Below are 24656 nucleotides of genomic sequence, written 5' to 3' on the forward strand. Positions count from 1 at the left end.
TAGGTTTGTTGTGCACATATTTTAATCATACGGTAGAAGCATAAAAGTCACGCACTTACACGCTGACAAGTTGAGTCAGCAGCAAGAGTGTCCTCACTGTCAGGAAATGCCAAACCTTCCAATGTCTCTTTAAATGTCTCTATTTTTACTTTACACTCTATTTCCCTCTTTGCATCCACGCTGTCGCTCTGTAGTAACCTCTGTAATTCATTTTCAGCGTCGTGAAGCTTTTGTCTCATAGCAAGCACAATTGGGGTGACCCTAGCATTGCTTGCTTGGACAACCTTCGCAGCTTCAAAGTCTGATTTTGCAGTTAGAGGATGTTCTTTAGCATCTTGCAGTTGTTTGCTGAGAATTTCAGAGGCAGCCTTTATGTGCTGCAAATTCTCAACGCCAAAAAATGACAAGCTTTCAGCGTGCAGGTGAGTGCTGTGGCGAGAGATGGGTGTCTCCTTGGTATCCTCCTTCATTTCAGCTTGTGCCTCCTCAATGTTTAGACATACATTGCACATCCTCCACTTTTCGACATGGGCCTCGTAGTACCCTTTCTCTCGGAGGTCCTGCAAATGCTGGACAGTGAATTCAGCCCAATTGAATTGCATGGCTGAGCTACTTGCAATTGCCGCCGGGCTGAATTCTTTTACAAACCCCTTGGCGAATGCAGAGTTGATCTCCATGTTTGTTGGGGGCTTCTGATACACCTTGTAATGCAGCTGCATCACCTGGTCGAACATATCAGTACGCAAACAACTGCATTTAATGCGATAGTGACTACGATTCTTTGACTCTTTGAAAACACTGAACCACTCCACATCACTGATCTGATCCCACCTCACCAGTTTGGGGTTGGCACCAGCCAGGGAGAGGCCATGAACATCATTGAACTCTTCTGCTGTAATACAGAACTTGCTCTGTACTGGGACTGTAAACTTTGGAGCTTTCCATCGGGCTGCACACCCCCAATGTCACAAGATTAGCAGTAGGAAAGTGCAGTATTGAGCACTTCCTTCCAATTTCAAGGTTCAAATCAAACACTGGTTTGTGCTTCTTGAGCCAGACTTCGACTTGAGCGATTGTATTTCAAGTGACTATTCACAAGATGTCCTACTGCTAAAGCCGACATCAAGGGACAACTCTCCAGCCAAGACAACACCAGCTACTATCCTCGCAAATCATAATGAGGTAGAGAGAGAGAGAGAGAGGGTTTCGCCCTGCTGTTTTAGGGTTTCAAATCTCTGTTTTGTGCATTTTTAGGGTTTCGCCTGCTGTTTTTAGGGTTTCGAATCTCTGTTTTTTGCATTTTTAGGGTTTCGCCCTGCTGTTTCGCCTGCTGTTTTAAGGTTTCAAATCTCTGTTTTTTGCATTTTTAGGGTTTCGCCTTGCTGTTTTTAGGGTTTCGCCTGCTGTTTTAGGGTTTCTGTTGCACATCAGTCAATACTTAGCAACCCGAAAACCGTAATTGTCCGAAAACCCTAACTGTCCCAAACCCTATCTGTGCGCATCTTCCTACCGCCTGCAAGAGAAAGAGAGAAAGAGAGAAAGAGAGAGAGAGAGAGAGAAAGAGTCCAAGCTTCATTTCGGGTCTTGCTTTTCCCGTTTGCTAGTCTCGCCCATTCTTCATGGCGGCTTTGCCGGTCTCGAGTGCTACACACGGCGCTCCATCACCACTTGCCTGTCGCGTGGACTGTACTGGCGACCTGTTGACACGCATTGACTCCAAAATACAACACTTGGCACAGCATGCCTTGGTTGGCCGGATGATTGGACAGTCTCCACCTCGCTCTTCTATACGTTATTGGTGTCAGATTGCATTGGGCACTACTCAGGGACGGGTCTCGGAGCTTTCATTCCTTGGCAGGGGCATATTCATGGTACGTCTTTCAGATCCCGCCACTGCCTCAACTCTCCTGGCTCGCTCTCCGATACTCTCTGATCGCAGGATGATATACTTGACGAGGTGGTATCCCGAGTTTACTACTGAGGAGTTTGACAGTCGACACCTTATTCCCAGATTCCCTCTGATGCTCTCCTTCCCGGATATGCCTCTCCATTTTATTGATGAGCATCTCCTTCAGATGATTGCTGCTCATTTTGGCACAGTAGTTCCAGGATCCTGCATCTTCTCATCTGGTCCACCTCGCATTCAGGTCCTGGTGTTTGGGGATACTTCATTATCAGATACAGTCACTGTGGCTGTGCGCGATCGAGACTACTCTTGCCGAATGGTAGTCACTGGCCGCCCAGGACAATGCTTACGCTGTCACGAGATGGGACACTTGGCACGAGATTGCCCCACCCTGCCACGCCATCGGCGGCAACAACAGCCGGCTCGTGGCACTCATGCTCAGCCATGTGGTCAGCGTCAACAACCGGTTCCTCCTACTACTACTCAAGCACCTCAGCAGCCTGTAGGTGCTCCTCGATCTTCGACCCTCCATGTTCCTCCCTCCGCTTCAGCTCCTACTGAGGCTGCATGGCAGACAATGGGTCGTAACCATTCCTTCCGTCCTCGTCAGCAACCTACAACGCATGCAGCCCCCAGTGTTACCTCTCCTGCTCCCTCTCAAGTTTCCACCACCCCCTTACCCCCTGCTTCTCCTCGCCATTCTTCTTCTTCAGCACAGGATCACTTACCTCTGCTACCAGCTCCTCCTTCACTTGCCGTTCCCCTGCCCGCTCCTTCCCCTCTTTCCGAGGTCCCTATTCCTATGCAGATGGATCATTCACTGCTATTACCTCTCCCTTTTCCTCCTCTCCCTCTTGCCCTTACTCCCCCCCCTCCACCTTCTGGTCCTCCCCCTCCCTCAGCCGCTCATACTTACGTCCCACGCAGTTTTCTTAGCTCTTGCCCTCTTTCCTGGGGCACTCATCGGGCTGAAATGTGCGGTGACTCAGAAGGGCCATTGCGGGTGCAGCTCTACCTTATGCATCACAAGCCAGGTTGTGTTCCATCTTTAATAGGCAGCCGCTCTTAGCCTACCCATTCTTTTTTCCTTCCATTCCACGCAGCTCAGGAATGGTCCGAGGATCAGGTTCTACATTTTGTGCATGCACAAACTATGGCTCAACTTCATTTATGGTTGTCTACTTCCGCTCCGGATGTATTGTCTCCACACTTCCCTTCATGTATTGGTGCTATGGAATGGAGTGATGTTTATGCTTGCTATTCATTGCCTATGGTCATTCATGTATCCTCAGATGTGGTGCTTCCTATGTCTATGCGCATTTGGGGTGTCAAAGTTGTAGCATCGCTAATGCAATGTAAACAAGCTGAGGTCCGCAGTTGGTGCAATGAGACACCATATTTTAGAGAGGGATTGCGGGTTGCTTTCCTACCGCCCGAAGCTCACCCCTTGGATGGCCCAGCTGCCTCCAAGAAGATGCGCAGTTAGTCAGATGCTCTACCAATTCTTTCATGTAGACTATGGATTTACATGTAGTTTCTTGGAATGCTAATGGTTTACAGACTTCTCGGGTAAGAGGTTCCCGTAAGCTTTTACTTCGTAGAGATTTACACGCTCATGTGGTAGGCACTGTGGATATATTACTAGTACAGGAGCATAAGATTGCCACTCCCTTTGGTAATCTCATGCCCTCGGGCGCTCACACTTTTTGGGAGCCTGCTCTGGGCCTTCATGGACAGAGTTGCGGTGTATGCATCTCAGTGGGGCCATGTTACTTGGCCTCAGTTCAGCAGCATGGCACCCTTGTCTCTGGCAGAGCAGTCTATGTTTCTATTCGGATTCGGGACTCTATCATTGGTTTTATGTCAGTCTATGCACCCATTACTCCTCGGGAGAGGGCTACTTTTTGGTCCTCCTTGGCTGCTGTTCTACCTGCTGTAGACTCTTGGGTTGTTGGAGGCGACTTCAACAACGTCGAGAGCAACTCTGATTGGCGATCCATCACATCTCCAGTTCTATCATCCATTTCTCCCGATGAGCAGCCAGCTTGGGATCGATTTCTTCTAGCTATTCAAGGTGTTGACGCCTGGCACATACCCTCTTTTGGTCACCACCCTGCTACACTTCATTACTCGTGGGGGTTTCAGAGGCAGCAAGGGAGGTTATTAGAGCGACTTGATCGTTTTTACATTGGCCCTTGGGCAGCAGCTATAGGTGGATTTACTACTATTTGGAGAGGGACCAGCCTCTCATATCATTTACCCATCTCATTGTTTATCTCCTTCACTAGATCCTCTGCACAGAGACGAAGCTGCCGCATCCCTGACAGTGTTCTCACCACTGAAGTTTTGCAGCAGCAGATTCGTGACTTATGGTCCACGGGTGCTTCTTATTGTGGTCCCCCTGGAGAGTTCCTTGCTCATTGCATTACTCAGTCTAGTATTTACTGCCGTGATCAGACTGCTATTATTCATCGTCAGTTGAGAGTACGCGAGTCTGATCTTCACATTCCTCTTGGTTCCACACAGCGCTTGCTTGAGGAGTGGTCTCAGGATGCTTATCTCGCTGCTAGACAGACAGAGCTTATAGAGGAGATTCGTCGCGTACAGGAGGCTAGGTCTGAGTTCACTCATCATGCTTCAGTATCTCATTGGATAGCTAAAGCTGATCGAATGAATAAAGCCTTCTTCGCTGCGCATAAAGAGCGCCCACCTGGCACCACCCTTCGGACTTTGTGCGATGCTCAGGGGACACTACATATGCATCCTGATGTTATTCTTGATATGTCTGCAGATTATTTTGAGGCATTGTTCACTGCTGATGTATGCACTACTGAGGTTTTACTTGCCCGTGAGCAGATCTGGCATCACATCCGACACCGTTGTACAGACACTATGGCAGAGATCTTGTTGGCACCCTTCACACTTGCAGAGCTTCATGCTTCTATCGAGAGTCTAGATCCATCCTCCTGTCCAGGAGAGGATGGCCTCACTAGAGCTTTCTTTTTGATTTATTGGGATGTATTGCATATACCATTGCTTCGCGGTTGTCAGGACATCTTTGCATCAGGATATATGCATCCGGATCTTTGTTTAGGTCTCATATCTCTTATTCCGAAAGGGGGTGAAACCACTCAGCTCCGCCAGTGGAGACCTATTACCCTACTCCCTTCGGTCTATAAGATATTAGCGTTACTGATCAGTCATCGCTTGCGACCGTTCTTACCAGATATTATTCATACTTCTTAGACAAGCTTTGTCATGGATTGATGCATACTAGATAATATCTTCACTTTTTATGAGGCAGTAGAGTGGGCCAGATCATCTTCTGAACCTCTCGCTTTTTTCATCCTTGACTTCGAGAAAGCATACGATCGTGCTGAGTGGGACTTTCTCGAAGGATCATTAGCCAGGATGGGTTTCCGTGCGAGATGGATCTCCGGCATTTCCGCTCTCTTCAGGACTGCCAGCAGTGCTATTACTATTAGTGGTCGTGTCAGTCGCAGTTTTGAGCTTTCTCGATTTGTCCGTCAGGGATGTCCTTTAGCAGCATATCTGTATCTGTTTGTAGGAGAGACTATGTCCGACTTTCTTCGTGCGCAGAGTCATGCATTTCGTGGCTTGACCATGCCAGTACCTTCAGCTTCGGACCTTATCGATCAGGAGTTTGCTGATGACACTATGCTGATGTTGCGCTATTTGCTAGCAGCTCTTGATGCCATGCAGGGGGCCCTTGAGGTTTTTTGCATTGCCAGTGGTGCACGCATTAACTGGCGTAAATGCTATGGGTTATTGGTTGGCAGTGATGACATACCTACTTGGGGGGTAGCTGATGGTTTCACATGGTTGCAGCCGGGTCAGACATGCAGATATCTGGGCTTTCAAGTTGGATTTGACGTTTCCTCACAGCAGCAGTTTGCACCCGTACTACAGTCTATTCGCAGGAGCTATGTCATTGGTCTTCACGTCATCTGTCGTTGGCTGGCCATGCATTGGTCGCCAACCAGGTCATTCTGGCTACAGTATGGTATACGGCCTCTTGTTGGATGCTACATTCTCGTGTGATAGCTCAGCTCCGCCGACTAGTGCGGAACTTTTTATGGAGTGGCACAGATGGGACTACTGATACTCGTCTCGAGTTCGTTGGTCCACGATTATTCGTCCTAGGTCAGAGGGAGGCCTTGGCATTATTGATCCAAAATTACAGAGCCGCGCCCTTCTTACCAAGCTTATTGTTCGGGGTCTTTTTCCCGGCCAAGAACCTTGGAAGATGCTTCTTCAGGCCGCTCTTTGCACAGCGACTCCACACCTCGGCACTAGAGATGGTCATACTTGGCATACAGGGTATCGTTTTCTCTTTACGGATGCCCCCTTGTTCACCAGCACTCTCTCACCCTTCATCCGATCGCTCCTTCAGATTTGGGTTTCCGTGCGACGGGCTATCATACGCTCACCTCCCTCATGTCGTGAGGAGATTGAGTGCCGGCCTCTCATTTGGAATGATGCAGTTCTTGATTCTTCGGTTAATCCACCCCGTCAGCTTGGAGAGAGGACTCACATTGATTGGGCTGCTTGGGACACTGGCCCTGCTGCCTCTATGCGGTTGTTTCATGAGACACGTATGCTGGATGCAGATTTTGTGGTAGAACATTATGACATTGGTCGCGGGGTGACAGACAGATTGCTTGAGATTGACTCGGCCGTTCCTTCATAGTGGGACGCAGTCATGCGCGGCACGGTTCAGATGCCTCCACATAGTGGCTGGGAAGGTCTCTTTGCTCAGAGCACTCTCTTATTAGTTCGTTTAGACACCATGCTGTTCACAGTTGATACTGACTACTCTCAGGGGATTCATGCTAGATTGACATATGATACCACCTCTCCGCACCTTGTCTACCCCGGCGCTCGATGGGAGGCCATACGAGTAGTTGGCTCCCGCGGGAAGGGTGTTTGAGTACACTGTCAGAATTGGAAGATTAGCATTGATGAGACAGCACCCAGAGCAGCCCACTCGTATGCGTTTCTGGTTACATTCAGGTCTCTCCCATGCCTATCTACAACAGTTTTGGTCAGCCATCTGGGATTTACATGCGGCTCGTCGTATTTCTTTTTTCATATGGATGATTGCACATGCAGGACTTCCAGTTGGGACTTGGCTAGCTACTATGGGTCATGATCTGTTATGTACTCGCTGTCCTTTGCGACTACATGAGTCACCTGCACACTGTCTTTGGTCATGCTCATCTTCTCATGTAGTGTGGCTAGCAGTTTGCTTTTTACTTAGCAGAGCCGGTGTTCAGCATGGATTTCTCACTTGGGGATCTGTCTCATGGTTTATGCCGATGCCCGGACCGCATCTTTTCTACGAGGGCTCAGACACAGATCCAGCTCTTATGCTTACCTCGACTGGTTATCGGCGAGGGACTTTGGCTATGTTACCACAGATTGCTTGGCAGGGGGATCCTCAGACACGTGATGAAGTTTTTTCAGTCATCACTAGCATTACGCTATGGAATGTTTGGAGAGCTCGTTGTCTTCACATTCTCAGTGCGGCTCCACAGCTCCTTCAGGATACCCTCACTGCCATTTGGCTGGACATCATTCACACCCTGATTTGGCAGTGGGATTCTTCCTCAGGTACATCTCGAGCAGCCGAGGCTCGTCGATTTGCCTTCCTTCGGCGTTGGGCCCGATCTCCACTCTTCTTCACACTTACAGGTGGCCAGATTACATGCCATTATGTCCCTAGTTGTCACTATAGTGGCTCTCACCCTTACATTCAGCTTGTACACCCCACGTGATAGGCTATTTTGGCATCCGCTGGGGATTATATTGTACTCAGTAATATACAGCCCTGATTTTTCCAAAAAAAAAAAAAAAAAAGAGAGAGAGAGAGAGAGAGAGAGAGAGAGAGAGAGAGTACTTGAGTCATCCTTCCCCTTTGTATGCAAGGTCTTTGCCATTGGGGATGCTGGGGAATCAGAGAGCTTCACCCTTTTTCGGGGCGGAGAAGAAGCAGCAGAAAGTTCAGGGGTCGACTTTGTTTTTGGTTCTCTCTTACCTCTGGCCCCTGCGCCCCTCTTACCTCTGGCCCCTGCGTCCCGCTTCTCTCCATGCATGTTGACTGCCCCACTCCGCTTCTCTCCACGCATTTTGACTGCCCCACTCCCCTCAGAGTAACACTGCGTAAATGGTCAGGAAAGTGGATTCAGGGTGGTCTCCTTATTTTGAAATATTCGATGGATTCCCACACGTTTGAAAAGTTACACTCTCATTATGCTTACTAGATATGCTTGTTGCCACATGATAACTAGCACAAAAAGCATGACAAGTTAACATGCTTATACCCCCCAGCGTTTTGCAGATTCACCGCGATGGAACATCAAGAAACCTCAGCGTTTTCAGTTTTCAGCCCTTAGACACCGCAGATCAAGTCCCGAACCTCGCAAATCTCACCTTCCCGCAGCAGTTCCTCGCTGCACAGTGAGTTTCCGCAAGGTTTACAGTTTCAGCCCGAAAACGCAGATTTCAGCATCTGCGTTTTCAGCGTGTCGTCGTCGCATCGTCGCATCGACATCGTCGACGACATAGAGTCAGAATTCAGCAGATAAAGATTTGCAGATTTCAGCCCTTAGCATTCTCAGATTTCAGCCCGTCTCGTCGTCGTCCTCATCGTCGGCAAGTCCAAGCATTGTAGAGATTTGTGCAATCATAAGTAGACCGCTCTCGCCATAGAGAGTGGGGCCGTCGGAGGAGGGTTTTATGACGTCTCTGGTGTCGTATTCTCTTCTCTATCTCTCAGTCTCATACACTTGCACGCACAGCGTCCATTCACTTTGTTTGTGATCATTGCACTCTCTCATTAAGAACGGAAGGCTCTCCCTTCCATAAGAACAAAAGGAACCTTGAGCACAGTTCGAAGCACTCATCTTGAGCAAAGTTCAAAATTCATTCCGTTGCACCGAACAAGGTCCCATAAGTTGGTGGGAACTCTTCTTTAAAAATAGACCACACGGCAAGATTTTGTAACTTTTTTTGCTGCTTCTTCTTAGGGTTTAGGCCCCTCGCTCGGGATCTGCAAGTTGGCTCCGTTCTTCAGTGGCTTGACCCGTCAGCAGTTTGTGACAAAACTACTCCTTGCGAGGAGTTGCTTTCGAATGCAAGTTATTGGCTATGAGGACAGATTGCGTTATAATTTGAAGAGTGTTTCGGGTTTAGACTTTTCTGAAGCACTAGCTGGAGTCCAGCTTCAAACTTGCGCATCTTCTCTTCATAAGAAAGTTTCATAAAGGGAGTAACTTTAAGGACTGCCCAAAATTTGTCAACATAGTCGGATACATCTTCATGCTCTCTTTGGGAGAGCCAAGTCCATTCTTTCTTCACATCATCAACAAAGTCGGGCGGAAGGAATTGAGCATAAAACTCCTTTTGAACTCTTCCGAGTCTATGGGTTTGCGTTTTTCCAGAATTGTGGTAAGCCACCAGTTGCTAGCTAGATCTTTCAGATGCATGCTCACATGGCGTGGTTTTGAGCGCTTTGAGAAATTACCTTCTGCAAAGGCCACCTCGAATTGTCCAATTAAGGCGAGAGCCTTCGTATCGATCCTCTTTCGATCGTAGCATTCGAATTTAACATCTTTATCTCCAACTTTGGACATCTTCTTTTTCTTCTTGTAGTGTCGGGACCTCTTTTTAGAGATAGCTTTGGAATCCTTGTCCACCGGAATTTTGTGCCGACTCTTCTTATGATCCTTGTCTTGCTTTTTTGCTTTTGGTGGTTGATCTACCGCCTTGTCAAGGGGGCAACTCAAGTCCCTCATCAAAAATGATATTATCCAGGTTCTTCATGAAAGAATAAGTCGGCGAGTAAGTCGGCAAAGGGATTTCTTCTTCTTCATGTTGTCGGGAGGTTCCTACTGTAGGGTCCCTTTGAGGTCGTGTTGGGGCCCCAGTCTGAGGTATTCCTTGAGTTGGTACTGGGGAATTATGAGGTGGCTCTTCCACCATCTTTGCTTTCCCTTTTTCAAGGGTCTTAGGCGCTTTTTGCACTTCTGATTGAGCAAGAGCAGCTTGCAAGTCTGCCATCTGTTGCTTGAGCCGCTCATCTCTTCTGCTTGTCCTACCATCACGGGTATTTTTTTGCCAAGGACTGTCTCTCCTTAAGAAGGAAATGAGAGGACCTTGCTTTGATACCACTGTCATAGAAACATAAGCGTGTTCTTACAACTTTAAAGCTTATTTACTATTTGTCATATGACTCTGCATGGCACAAAGTTGAGAAAACAATGCAGAAAATTGACACAGCACTAGGGACCAAAAGATGGGTTGGTCCCCCTCCCTAGAAGGAGATTTTCTTTAGTTTTCTAAATTGTTATAAGCACGTGAACCCGAAACAAAATTTCAATGTTTATGTCCCGAATTTTTGTCTGATGCATAAAGATGCATTGTTTTGTAAGCCTATTGGCTGAAATTTTTCATACCTGTAGCCGTGAACGGCTAAGTCTGCTTTGTACTGAGAATTTTTGCGCGGAAGCGGATTCTTCTTGTAACTGCTCGCGAGGGGATGCCCACACGAGTTCTCCTTGGCTGAATTCTACTTTTGGAACGCGTTAGTGTGCTGAAATTTTTGTGGGCAGCTGGTTTTGCGCTTGTCTGCGTGCGACTATTCTCCAGAGGGATGCACACAAGCTCCTATGGATGCACTCTGCTTCTGCCGCGGGCTCTGCACGGCCTTCACGGACACCACTAGGAGAGAGTCGTAGAGAGAGAGAATTGGCTGAACTTAGGGCTAAGAGAGGAGAGTCTCTACGTGAATGAAACTGTCGCAGAGTAGTCCCAAAAGGTAGTGCTAGTTGTTCTTTTTAGCCTTGTGGGAGATTTTGGCCATCTGGTGGTGCATGAGAGAGAGAGAGAGAGAAATGAAATGAATTGTTATATTAACGTCTTCAAAAGGCCAAAATGACCTATGAGACCAGAAAGTTACAATGTGGTGGATCTGATACAAAGTCAGAGTAACAAAATAACAACATAACAAAACAAAAAATACTATGGGATCCTGTCCCGTGTTTGCTCTAAAGAAATCTGTGATCCGTCTCTGAGACTGGCTAGCCTCTCCACTCATCAGGCTATCTCTGTTTGTGCAGCTCGAGCAAGAACAAACCCAGGCATCTCTAATCCTTGTATCCCATGACTCTAAAGAGTGGTCCAAAACCCTCGTTGAACAAGCAATGGAAGCGGCCCCGTAGAGAGAGAGAGAGAGAGAGAGAGAGAGAGAGAGAGAGAGAGAGAGAGAGAGAGAGAGAGAGAGAGAGAGAGAGAGAGAGAGAGAGATGGAGATGTTATATTATTAACGTCTTCAAGAGGCCAAAATGACCTATGAGACCAAAAAGTTACAATTGGTAAATCTGATACCATGTCTGAGTATGGAAATAAACACTAAAAAACCGTTTGAGGGGGGGGGGGGGTTGTGGGTTCAGATGAAATCTCTCATCGGTTGTTGTTGGATCGCATCGACCTCCTCCATGGTCAGTACTCTGGTTGGGCGTCTTGCATGTCGAGCTAGAGTGATCTGTATCTTTTGTTGCAGCCTTCGTCGGTAGTGGGAGACCCCCCTAGGTCGTGGACATATCGATCTGCCAAGCGCAGTGGCTCGGTCAAGTAGTGTACCTCTAGTATGAGTAGGTTATAACCGGCCTGTACAACGTAGAGGGCGGTACTATTTCAATTACCTGTTAACTTTACACAGAGCACTAAGAAGGGAAGAGAACACAGTTGCGTCCAGCGACTAGAATGTCACTGCACACACAAGACCGACACCCTGCAGGCCCCAAAGACTGGCGCCCCTTTCGGTATTTCTTTATTCAAATTAAAGTAGACGATCCGACCACTTCGCACAAGCTTTCACAAAGCTGTCCAAACCTGGCGAGGGCTGAAAACGCAGGTTTTCGACCTGATTTTGGCAGCATAACGGCGCAAAAACCCCTGTGGGTCAAAAACACCTGTCTAGGACGGATTCCCTCGATATCTGGAAGCTTTCTGGTGAGCCGTCACAGAAATTCAGCGGGCTGTAATTCTCTGTTTTTCACTGCCGGGAGCCCAAAAGCCTGTACACGCATCCCAAGGCTCTCACGACGCTCCCCCGATGTTCCCTTGCAGTTTAGGTGCGAAACCCTAAACCTGCAGAAAAACACAGCAGGCTGTAATTCCCTGTTTCGGATCGTTTTTAGCGGAGCGAACACGCCTACGCGTGTCCCAAGGGCTCCCGCACGCAATGGGACAGTTCCCCTGTGAATTGGACGAGTTTTCACGCGAGAAAACTCTCCAAACTCGCAATCTTTCGTGATGGAACTGTGCGTACCTGTGGGGGATTAGCAATTAGCTAATCCGGTTCCTGTTTAGAAGGCTCTTGCCTTGGCAAACGCGCATAAACCCCCAGAACTGTACATAGGTCAAATGAGAAGCCCACTAGTGGGGCATAACATACTGTACGTAGGGGAGAAAGAGAGCAGTATGTAGCGTGCGGGGCATCACTCCCGTCACCATACTGTGCATAGAGGGCAAGGTAAGCATTCCATAGCTTCTGTACCTGCTACAATCCACCTCCCGCTGAAAATGGCGCCCCCTTTGTTGATATGCAGCTCGTTTTTGCCTCCCAGAGTGGCAGAATCGCTCACAGACTGACACATCGCTCAGTTTCCGAGTTTGGGCTTTCCCTGCTAAAAATATCTCAACTGGTGCGTCAGTTGACTTGGCATCAGAGCAATAGAATGTTCCCCTTGTCATTCCAGAGCTAATGACGCGAACACATTTTCCGGTCAAAAATAGCAGTTCCCTAAATTTTAGGAGATGCTTCCATGGCGTCCCTATCAGTCTCCCGACCATCATTGAAGACTACGATTTGACCAACATCTACAATGTGGGTTAATTTACTGGCCCCTTTCAACTTATAAAGTTGCAGTGACTTGACGAGTGGCCCAAACTCCATACTCATCAGAATTTAGTGCTGACTGGCCCGGGCAGTCCCTGTCTGACCGACCTAGATCCCGATGTGAGAAACCCATTTGGTTGCAGCCGTTTCACACTGGGCATGCAATGTCCACTTGCACCTTTTCAAGGGTTTTGGGACAAACAAGTTAAAATAAAATAAATATATCTAATACTTATTTACGGAAGGCAACAGGAAAAATACACCTCCTGGTGACACACCCCACCCTTGAAATACTGCAAGCGACCTCGCTTGCATGCCAATAATACATGCAGATATCTCCTGATATCACATATTTCTATGATGGGAATCCAAGATTTACATGCTTCCGGAAATGTAGCGTTGGACGATTAAACAATCCCACCAACCTGGCTACGACACATATATCAAGCATAGAAGTCTTCTAGTGTACTCTTGAGCACAAACTTCTCTAGCTAAATTCTGTATGGAAAGAGTAGATACAATTGCTTAACTACTCTCTTGAGCATCATGAACCATGCTCTTGCCTTGCTCCAAAAAGGTTGCATCAAGTCACTGTGGGTTCCATTTGAAAGGCTTCAAGATACAATTGCAATAGCTGAGGTGAATCAAGCAATTTAGACTCTTCCATCCATTTGGCATCTAATGATGGATAGTTCTTGAACCTTACCAAATAGCGTCTTGCAAGTTTTCCTCTAACCTTTCTTTCTTTATGTGCCAATATCTGTGCAGGAACAAGGATTTCATCCAATTCTTCCACTTCGGGTTGTTCCTCATCAACCATATTCTCTGGCACATCACCAACAAAGGGCCTTAGAAGGCTGACATGAAAAGCATTATGTATTTTCCAGCCTTCTGGTAGCTTCAACTTGTAAGCTACATCCCTGATCTTTTCTGAAATCTGAAAAGGACCATAATATCGCATATTGAGCTTAGGAAACAAGCGTTGCTTGCCTTTCCTTTTCCTTAACCTGGCCTTTTCAAAGCGCAAAAGTACCCAATCACCAAGTGAAAATACAAGTTCACGACGGTGACGATCAGCAGCTTTCTTTTGCTTAGCCCGAGTCTTCTCAAGAGCAATCTTTATCTTCCTGTATGTTTCATCCATATCTTGCACATACTTGTCTGCCTCAAATATCTTGTCCTTAGTCTGCAAAATGGGTGGGACTTTCTTTCCTCCTTCCACTATCTCAAATGGTGCCTTACCTGTTGATGTATGTACAGTGTTATTGTAAGCATATTCAACCAATGGGAGATGGTGTTCCCAAGTTGCCTTGTGCTCTGAGACATAACATTTGAGTAGGTCCAAGACAGTAGAATTTGCCTCTTCTGACTGTCCATCAGTTTGCGGATGAAACGAAGAAGAGAACTTGAGCGTAGTGCCCATGTTCTCAAACAATGCCTTCCAGAAAAGACTCGTCATACATGGATCCCTGTCACTGACAATTGACTGAGGCATCCCATGATATTTAAAGATATTGCTCATGAATATCTTGACCATGTGTTCTGGCTTTATCTTCTTCCTAACATGAATGAAATGGGCCTGCTTACTGAACCTACAAATGATAGTCCAAATCCCATCATTTCCTGTTTGCGTCCTTGGAAGATCAAAGATAAAGTCCATTGCTATACTTTCCCATGGCCTATCAGGGATCGGCAATGGCTGCAACAATCCCGGTTGCTTTTGTCTGTCAAATTTGACTTTTTGGCACACTAAGCATGATCTTACAAATGTGTCAACATCTTGACGCAAAGCTGGCCAATAGAAGAATGCCTCAACCCCTTTCACTGTCGCATCAATTCCACTATGCCCAGCATAAGGTGGAGCATGACTTTCCATCAAAATCTTTGGCCGTAGCTGTTTAGTAACGCATAACTTTCCATGCATCATGAGAAAGTCATTCTTAAGCATATAGTGCTCATGATGTTGCCCATCAACAAGCTGGTGATAGATCCTTGCAAAATCTGAATCTTCAGCATATTGTGTCTTCATTTCGTCTAGTTCACAATGGTACGGAATTGACACTGCTGAAATTTGGGGCTTTCGTGACAACGCATCAGCCACCACGTTCTTTTTCCCTTGCACATGCACAATCTGAAAATGGAACATTGACAAGATGTTTGCCCATTGCATGTGCTTCTCAGAAAACTTCGTTTGTGTAAGAAAATATCGCAAGGTTTGATGATCCGTTTGGACAACAAAATTAGCCCCTAGCAAATAGTGTTTCCAACTAGTGAGAGCATGAATTACTGCCAGCAATTCTTTCTCATAGACTTGCAAGCTCCTTTCAGTCTTCAAAAGAATTCTGCTCTCATATGCGACTACTCGGCCATTCTGCATTAGAACTGCACCAAGACTATGGCCACACGCATCACATTGAACCACAAAAGGTTTAGAAAGATCTGGCAAAATAATTAACGGATCTGAAGTCAGCTTCTCTTTCAAGTGTTTGAACGCTAAAATTTCCTTGGCTATCCACTTGAAAGTAACTCCTTTTCCTTGCAGTGCATGGAGTGGAGAAGCAATCTCAGCAAAATTTCGGATGAACCTCCTGTAATAGGAACATAAGCCTAGAAAGCTTCGAATGTCATGTACGGACTTCAAGTTTGGCCATGACCTAATTGCTTTCACTTTAGCAGGATCCATGCGTACCCCATCCTTTGAAACAATGTGCCCAAGGAAGTGAATCTCTTGCAAGAAGAATTCACTCTTCTTCGCATTAATGAGTAGCTTGTTCTTACGTAACTCATTGAAAACTGCAGTCAAGTGATCCCTATGCTCCTCTTCAGACTTTGAGTAGACAATCATGTCATCAAAGAAGGTACCCACGAAGTTTCTATGTGGTCTAAAAATTCTGTCCATCATTCTATTAAATGTGGCAGGAGCATTTGTGAGACCAAATGGCATGACAAGAAACTCATAGAGACCAAATGTTGTCCTGAATGCAGTCTTATGGACATCTTCTGGTCTAATGCGTATCTGATGATACCCGCTCTTTAGGTCTATTCTTGTAAACAATGACGCTCCCTCAAGCCGATCAAGAATGTCATCTATCCTCGGTATGGGGAACCTGTTCTTGATGGTATTCTTATTCAAGGCGCGATAGTCAATGCACATGCGCCATGAACCATAATTCTTCTGCACTAAGAGTACAAGCGAACAAAAAGGGGATGAACTGGGCTGAATCAGCCCCTTCTCTAAAGGCTCGTTGACCTGACCCATAATCTCTTTCTGCTGGGCTGCAGCCTGCACTAACCCTGTATGGTGGTCTATTCGGTGGACTAGAACCTGGCACAAGATCTATAGTATGATCCTCAGGTCTCTCAGGAGGTAACTCCCCTGGCAAAGAGTCCGAAAAACAATCACTGAAACCACTCAAAAAAGTTGACCTGTCTTTATCTAAGGTAGACAAATTAGATACAACTTGAGGTACTTCTTTTGCAAAGATCAAGTACGCAGAAAGATGATTCTTTATTACAGATGAAATAGCAGAAGCAGAAACAACTGGAACAGACTCGCCTTTAAGCTTTACATCAAGGACATGAGTCTTTCCTCTATGTACAAGGGTAATTTTTTTGTTGTAAGTATCCACCATAGCATGCAACCTGTAACACGATGGGATACCCAATAACACATCACAGCCCTCAAGTGGCATAATATGAAATTCTTCCGCATCCACATAGCTCTGAATGTGTAGACGAAGCTTTCCGAGAATGGGAGTAACAGGCTCTGAATGTCCTGGGCATGCCAAACCTGCTTCGCCTGTCATACCCATCTCCTCTGCACGAATGCCCAACTTTGATGCCAATTCTGGTGATATGAAATTTGCATGGGCTCCTGGATCAAAGAAAACTAGCACTGTCTGGTCTCTAACTTTGCCCCAAGCTCTGCACAGCTCAGTGGCATCTGTGTTTGGCTGATCTCCAACCAAATCTGGAACAAGTCCTGCACTCGGCTTTGGCTTCTTCCCTTTATGGTCTGACTTGTCATCCTTATCCTGTGACTTCTTCTGTGGGCACTCGTTTGCAAAGTGTCCTTCCTGTTCACAAATGTAGCATTTCTTGGCCTCCCTAAGAGCTTTCCGTTCTTCAAAATTTTTGCCAGAAAAATGCCTCTTTTGTCCTTGTCCTCGTCCCGAAGAAGACTTAGACTGCTTCTTGGACGTATCACCTGCTTCAGTGGAGGGCTTCTTTGTGGGAGGCTCAGAAGGCTTTGCTGCAACATTGCCCTTGGCTGAAAACTGTTTGCCCTGGGACCCTTTCTTGTGGCTATTAAATCCATCGGAATCTCCCTTCGACAGATTGCTGGCCACTCTTGCATTCTCTATCAATTGAAACATATTCATGACAGTAGTCTTTGTCAGTAGTCCCTGATTTTCTTGGGCAATCCGCAACAGTACTTCTCAATTTGTTCTGACAAAGGCACAAACTTGTAAGAGGTGACTGGCAACAGTGCGGCCCAAAACTGTTTATTGTACTATTCCAAATTCGCACACTGTTTAGCATTCAACTCATGCCATTCTGTCATCACATCCACTTCAAAAGTGTTTGTCAACCATGCAGGCGCAAAAAGTTGTTTGAATTGGACCCACGTTGTTGGGGCTTGACCCTGGTTCAACAATGCGGTCCACCATTGAAGTGCATTCCCTTTCGAGAAAGTGGCAGCCTTGCGTATCTTTGAAGATTCCGTGAAGTTGCCTCCAGCATAAGCTGCATCGAACTGCTGTATAAAGGTCAAAGCCTTTAATTGGTCGTCAGTTCCTCTGAAAGTTTCAAACTTCACTCCCTGCCCACCTTCCTTGTAATCCTTAGGCTGACTCAAAGGAGCCACATTATCATAAACAGGTGCCTGTAACAGTGGTGCTCCATGAGTGTTCATTCCAGCACTCGCATCAACTGTTTTCCCTGTCATATCTGCATTTTGTACGTATGGCTGCGAGAAACCAGCCATACCAAATTGTGTTCCAGCCACTCGAAACTGGCCATAGGCACCCCGAAAACCAGGTTGGACACCCATGGTCGCGTACATAGGGTTACCCATGCCTGTTTGCATTGTCCAGAACACATTCCCTGGCATATAACCTGTGGAAGGTCCAGCCATAGCTTGAAACACTGAACCACCTCCAAAATAACCAGGATAAGTATTTGGTAACGGAAGGATCTGACGCATAGCCTGCTCATTGCTCCCTTGACCATTCACAAACGGTTCGTGAATGGTCAAGGGAGCTAAAGCAAGTTGCTTTGGATCATTGGACACCGCTAGTTGCTCAACCACATGGACTTTCCCTCGAGCATCATGAGTCCTCTGCGCATTGGAAATCTCCTTTTCCTGCAACGGCTCAGTCCTGCCCTGTGTAGGAGGCTGAAAACCCTGTGTCGGAGCCTGTAAGAATTCCTGCATCCTTGGGTTGTTAGCTAATTGCTGAAACATGTCCATGCAACAACGCAGTTGAGTTCTAAACAACCTGTCCTCTTCTTGAAGAGTTGAAGGAATTTTCTATGTGCCATGTGAGGAAGATCCCTCTTCAGGTACTTGGTCTCTCTTCTCTGCCATATCAACAAGCTCTGTGTTGCTTTCACCCACAACAATCCACGCTGCACTTTTTGAAGAAAAAGTGACTATCCCGTTGATGGAACCATATAACCGGCCTGTACAACGTAGAGGGCGGTACTATTTCAATTACCTGTTAACTTTACACAGAGCACTGAGAAGGGAAGAGAACACAGTTGCGTCCAGCGACTAGAATGTCACTGTGCACACGAGACCGACACCCTGTAGGCCCCAAAGACTGGCGCCCCTTTCGGTATTTCTTTATTCAAATTAAAGTAGACGATCCGACCACTTCGCACAAGCTTTCACAAAGCTGTCCAAACCTGGCGAGGGCTGAAAACGCAGGTTTTCGACCTGATTTTGGCAGCATAACGGCGCAAAAACCCCTGTAGGTCAAAAACACCTGTCTAGGACGGATTCCCTCGATATCTGGAAGCTTTCTGGTGAGCTGTCACAGAAATTCAGCGGGCTGTAATTCTCTGTTTTTCACTGCCGGGAGCCCAAAAGCCTGTACACGCATCCCAAGGCTCTCACGAGGCTCCCCCGATGTTCCCTTGAAGTTTAGGTGCGAAACCCTAAACCTGCAAAAAAACACAGCAGGCTGTAATTCCCTGTTTCGGATCGTTTTTAGCGGAGCGAACACGCCTACGCGTGTCCCAAGGGCTCCCGCACGCAATGGGACAGTTCCCCTGTGAATTGGACGAGTTTTCACGCGAGAAAACTCTCCAAACTCGCAATCTTTCGTGATGGAACTGTGCGTACCTGTGGGGGATTAGCAATTAGCTAATCCGGTTCCTGTTCAAAAGGCTCTTGCCTTGGCAAACGCGCATAAACCCCCAGAACTGTACATAGGTCAAATGAGAAGCCCACTAGTGGGGCATAACATACTGTACGTAGGGGAGAAAGAGAGCAGTATGTAGCGTGCGGGGCATCACTCCCGTCACCATACTGTGCATAGAGGGCAAGGTAAGCATTCCATAGCTTCTGTACCTGCTACAATTCACCTCCGGCTGAAAATGGCGCCCCCTTTGTTGATATGCAGCTCGTTTTTGCCTCCCAGAGTGGCAGAATCGCTCACAGGCTGACACGTCGCCCAGTTTCCGAGTTTGGGCTTTCCCTGCTAAAAATATCTCAACTGGTGCGTCAGTTGACTTGGCAGCAGAGCAATAGAATGTTCCCCTTGTCATTCCAGAGCTAATGACGCGAACACATTTTCCGGTCAAAAATAGCAGTTCCCTAAATTTTAGGAGATGCTTCCATGGCGTCCCTATCAGTCTCCTGACCATCATTGAAGACTACCATTTGACCAACATCTACAATGTGGGTTAATTTACTGGCCCCTTTCAACTTATAAAGTTGCAGTGACTTGACGAGTGGCCCAAATTCCAGTTTGGCGCACACGAGCTTCCATACTCATCAGAATTCAGTGCTAACTGGCCCGGGTAGTCCCTGTCTGACCGACCTAGATCCCCGATGTGAGAAACCCATTTGGCTGCAACCGTTTCACACTGGCCATGCAATGTCCACTTGCACCTTTTCAAGGGTTTTGGGACAAACAAGTAAAAATAAAATAAATATATCTAATACTTATTTACGGAAGGCAACAGGAAAAATACACCTCCTGGTGACATAGGTTTTGAGATCTGCTGTAATGACTGCTCCGTTGGCTCTCCTCTAGCTAGTGTAAGGAAATCTGTGATTCCTCTCTGAGGCTGTATTTTCCCTGATGTCCTCAGCAAGCTCTCCCTAAGTCTACGCAGCTCTAGCAAGAACAATCCGAGACATCTCTGATCCTTGTATCTCATGACTCTAGAAAAAGGTCCGAACCCTTCTCTGAATAGGCAGTGAAAGCGGCCGCGTGTTTCATAGTATGTCGGACATTGACATGTGTAGTGCAACTCTGTCTCTGGCTCTAAGTTACATATCTTGGCTTCTGCCGGTACCCACAGAGAGAGAGAGAGAGAGAGAGAGAGAGAGAGAGAGAGAGAGAGAGAGAGAGAGAGAGAGAGAGAGAGAGAGAGAGAGAGATGAAATGAAATGAAATGTTATATTAACGTCTTCAAAAGGCCAAAATGACCTATGAGACCAAAAAGTTACAATTGGTGAATCTGATACCATGTCTGAGTACGGAAATTACAGAGTTACAAAGAACTAAATCTAAAACACTAAGGAGAAAGGAAATGGGGGGGGGGGGGTTGTGGGTTCATATGAAATCTCTCATCGGTCGCTGTCGTATCTCATCGACCTCTTCCATGGTCAGTACTCTGGTTGGGCGTCTTGCATGTCGAGCTAGAGTGATCTGTATCTTTTGTTGCAGCCTTCGTCGGTAGCGGGAGACCCCCCCGAGGTCGTGGACGTCTGGATCTGCCAAGCTCCGTGGCTCAATCAAGCAGTGTACCTCTAGTATGAGTAGGCTCTGAGATCTACTGTAATGACTTCTCCGTTGGCTCTTCTCTGGCTGGTGTAAACAAATCTGTGATTCGTCTCTGAGACTGTCTTTCCTCTGATGTCCTCAGCAAGCTCTCCCTAAGTCTGCACAGCTCTAGCAGGAACAATCCGAGACACCTCTAATCCTTGTATCTCATGACTCTAGAAAAAGGTCCGAACCCTTCTCTGAACAGGCAGTGGAAGCGGCCACGTATCTCATAGTATGCGGGGCAGTGACATGTGTAGTGCAACTCTGTCTCTGGCTCTAAGTTACATAGGTGACAAAATCCTAGCTCCTGTCGGCACCCCTCGAAATCGGCCAGTCTCGATTTGGAGCTGATGTGAGGATGTGCGTATCTGTCCAATAGCGCATCTTATCCCATGAGATAAGTGTGTGTCCATGTATGCAGGCCTAGTCACAAAGCCGTCCTCCGTGAGTCGGAGAAGATGCTCTCTGTAGAAGGCCATCTTCGTGCCTAGCTCCTGTGTCGGCTGTATCCATATGCTCCTGGTATTTAGCTGAATCAGATCCTGACGTATGAGTCTGGTGATCTCTGTTCGTGTGAGAGACAGAGAGGGTGCATCCAGGGAGTATTGAAGCCAAGGTAATCTATCCATGTTGAGACCTTGGACTGAAACCATGCTGTCATCTTTCCATACCAACATGCTGTATCGCCTTGTAGAGCTAGTTGTCGAGATGACTCCAGGGCAAGCCGAGCGCATCTGTCCCTGGGGAGATCCCATAGACCGTGCATAAAGGAAACTGATCTCGTCAATGCCTCCACCACGAGGGGGGAGGCGGCTAGCTCGGCTCGGATAATCTCATGTGGTACTGAGGCCTTAGCCCGAATCATCCGAGCGATCATAGGGACCAGAGGCCTCTCCATACATCTCCATCCATTTGTGTTGCCAGATCTCCCCTGGTGGTCTACTGAGGGTCCCCATACCTGAACTCCATAGAGCATAGCTGGAGTAACTAGAGTGTCAAAAAGCCAAAGCTTTGTTCGCGGTTCCTGAAACTGAACTTGTGAACACATCCTCTCCAGTCCTCCCAAAGCTGCATATGCTCTCGTCAGTCGATGCTCTCCTTAGTGACAACACCGGTCCACCGAAGACTACCCCAAGATAAGTATATGCATCTGTGTACTCCACAGTCTCCTAGCCATACATAAATGTGGGTGCCGACCTCCTGACCCACTGTGGTGTGGTGTTGAACACCATAACCTTGGTTTTCCCAAGATTGACAGACAATCCACTGTCACGAGCAAATGCATGCAGAGCATCCAAATGACGCTGCATCCCCTCTGGAGAGTCAACGAGCAGATGCATATGAGGGCCTGGAGAGTGGGCACAAAGATAAGCGGGAGCAACGGAGAAACCTTGAAGGAAAGGGCACTCATTCTCCGCTTCCCCTCCATGGAAGCGAAGGACTTCCTGAAGAAGAGACCGACCCTAAAGAAGACTGGTATCTTTCTTGGAGATGACCTCACCCTCTCGCAGATTGCTCACATGCAAGAAGTAATGCCGGAAATTAGAGCAGCAAGGGAAAAGGGGAAGATTGCTTTTTACAGAGATGGAAAGGTGGTGATATTGGAGCGACATCCCGCATGACTGTGCGAGACCTATGGGACCACACTAAAGATGGCAACCTGGAATTGTAACGGGTCACTTCGTCTTGATGTAGGGGCCTTTGAGGATAGCTTCACAGGGAGAGACATCATCTTCTACTCTGAGACGCATGAAGCCCCTGGGCAATCCATGCCACATGTGAGCGGGTATAGATGGGAGACAGCCTGCAGACAAGAGACCAGATCGGAACACCGAGGATGAGGCTCAGGGGGAGTGGCAGTTCTATTCAGGGAGGAGTTGCAGCCATTGATATATATAGCGCGCAAGGATGAGCATGCTAGGTACATGTGGGTGAGGCTCAGGGCAGAGACGGGCAGATACCTCTACATTGCTATTTGTTACTTTCCTCCTAGTACGTCAGTATATGCATCACCTAGGGGACAATCCCCCTTTGCTATTTTGGATAATGACATATGGGGGTTTTCTAAGGATGGTGACATTATCATTCTAGGGGATTTCAATGCTAGGACTGCCCACCACCAGACAATATTTTATGATACCTCCGAGGAAATGCTTAGGGAGCTGGATGTTACAGAGATGGGTCTATCCAGATTATCACAAGATGAGGAATACACGGAATATGGCAGATACTTGATAGATATGGGAACCGCACATAGATTGGCCATTTTGAATGGCCTACAAAGATTTTCGACAGCTGCCACACCGACATGGTGCCAGCACAGTGGATTATGTTATGGCCCAGCCAGGTCTCATTCCATTCTTTCAAAATTTCATGGTGGGCACTAGGCCAGTTGGAGTGGCAGTTGATCATGCTATCTTGTCCTTCACCCTGACGTTGCAGTTCAGCACAGGTCCATTAGGAGAGGTCCCTACACACGTCCGGTATACCTTCATGAGGGAGACGGACTCTGTGTATATGGATGAGATATACAGGAAGCTATGCACCCAGGAGCCAGGACGGCCACTAGATGAACTCACTCAGATATTGACAGAGACGCTCCATGATGCAGCATGAGAAGCATACCCCCACAGCCAGCCTACATGGAGACGATCTGGAAAAATGCCCCAGAACAGTTGGTATGATGAGGAGTGTAGAGAGATGAGGATCAAGTTACAGAGGAGAGAGAGAGAGAGAGAGAGAGAGAGAGAGAGAGAGAGAGTAAACTTTCTACGTTGGTCTTCCAGATTTCCAACGCTATAGCTGAGTTTTTTAATGTTTATTAATTTTGGCCGCGTTCAAACTGGCCGGCCACTGAGTTTATAAGGTTTTTGACCTTTACACTTAAAAACAGGCATTCAATCCCAGTTTTTTGGCTAATGTGGGGCATCCCAAAGGGCATAGACTACAGTGATGTATTCTCTTTTATTTACAAAGAATGCCTCTGGTATTTGAAAGTTTGAGTATATTTTCGTTGCTTAATAGAAAGGGTAGTCATTTGTTTGTGGCTACTTTTGGTATGATGAACTTCTTGTTCATGACATGAAAAGATGGAAAAATGGGGTGAGATTTTGATATTTGTGGTCTAATCATATTATATCTAAAGATGGCTCTTCATATAAAACAATTTCGCTGACGTATACCTGAAAAGAATATCACATGGCAAGGCCTTTTATTTTAACCTTAATGTCCAGGATAAGTTCCTTAGCTTATCCGTTGCCAATTAAAAGTAATTACTAGTGTGGGCAGATTTCGTGATTATGTTGCTTTCTAGAATTGTGGATGGACAAACAAAAGTAAGACCGTGTTGTTTGTGGACAGTCCAATCAATTTTACAATGCTGGATGGACAGAGGATTTGCGGAGAATCATCAACCATGTGCACCAAGCCTACCCCCAGGCACCCATCTTTGCAGTGGGAACCAGCATTGGGGCTAATATACTGGTGATTTGAGTTTTTTTGTCTAAAGAAATAAATAATCTTTCATGGGGGTCAGGATTATAATGCTGGGAATTGCTTCATTTCAGGTCAAGTATCTTGGAGAGGAGGGAGACAGTACTCCACTGGGAGGTGCTGCAGCTATCTGTTGCCCTTGGGATCTTCTTGTAAGGCCGTATGTTTGTGGGGGGTGTACTCTTTTGCTGTATGTGAGCTCTATATAGCAGGCTCATCAAAGTGTGTATGCGAACTCTAGGTTTGTGACAGATTCATATGCAGAGAGTGGATCCAAAGATTCTACGACAAGATCTTGGCTTTTGGTCTACGGAGTTATGCTGCAGTGTAT

The 24656-nt window shown here is 46.9% G+C and overlaps 1 protein-coding gene across 3 annotated transcripts in view; it reads left to right on the forward strand.

The window, feature by feature from the left end:
* Window positions 1-24656, forward strand: part of LOC147448326 (uncharacterized) — a 120347-nt gene that overhangs the window by 67728 nt on the left and 27963 nt on the right. For all 3 annotated transcript variants that reach the window (XM_086524170.1, XM_086524171.1, XM_086524172.1), the window contains exons 6-8: window positions 24194-24316; window positions 24400-24477; window positions 24567-24652. In XM_086524170.1, coding sequence (XP_086380296.1) covers window positions 24194-24316; window positions 24400-24477; window positions 24567-24652 — 287 coding nt within the window. The remainder of the gene's footprint in view (window positions 1-24193; window positions 24317-24399; window positions 24478-24566; window positions 24653-24656) is intronic.

This window comes from Adiantum capillus-veneris, chromosome 11, assembly GCF_014529385.1.
Source record: "Adiantum capillus-veneris isolate H3 chromosome 11, ASM1452938v2, whole genome shotgun sequence".
NCBI lineage: Eukaryota > Viridiplantae > Streptophyta > Polypodiopsida > Polypodiales > Pteridaceae > Adiantum > Adiantum capillus-veneris.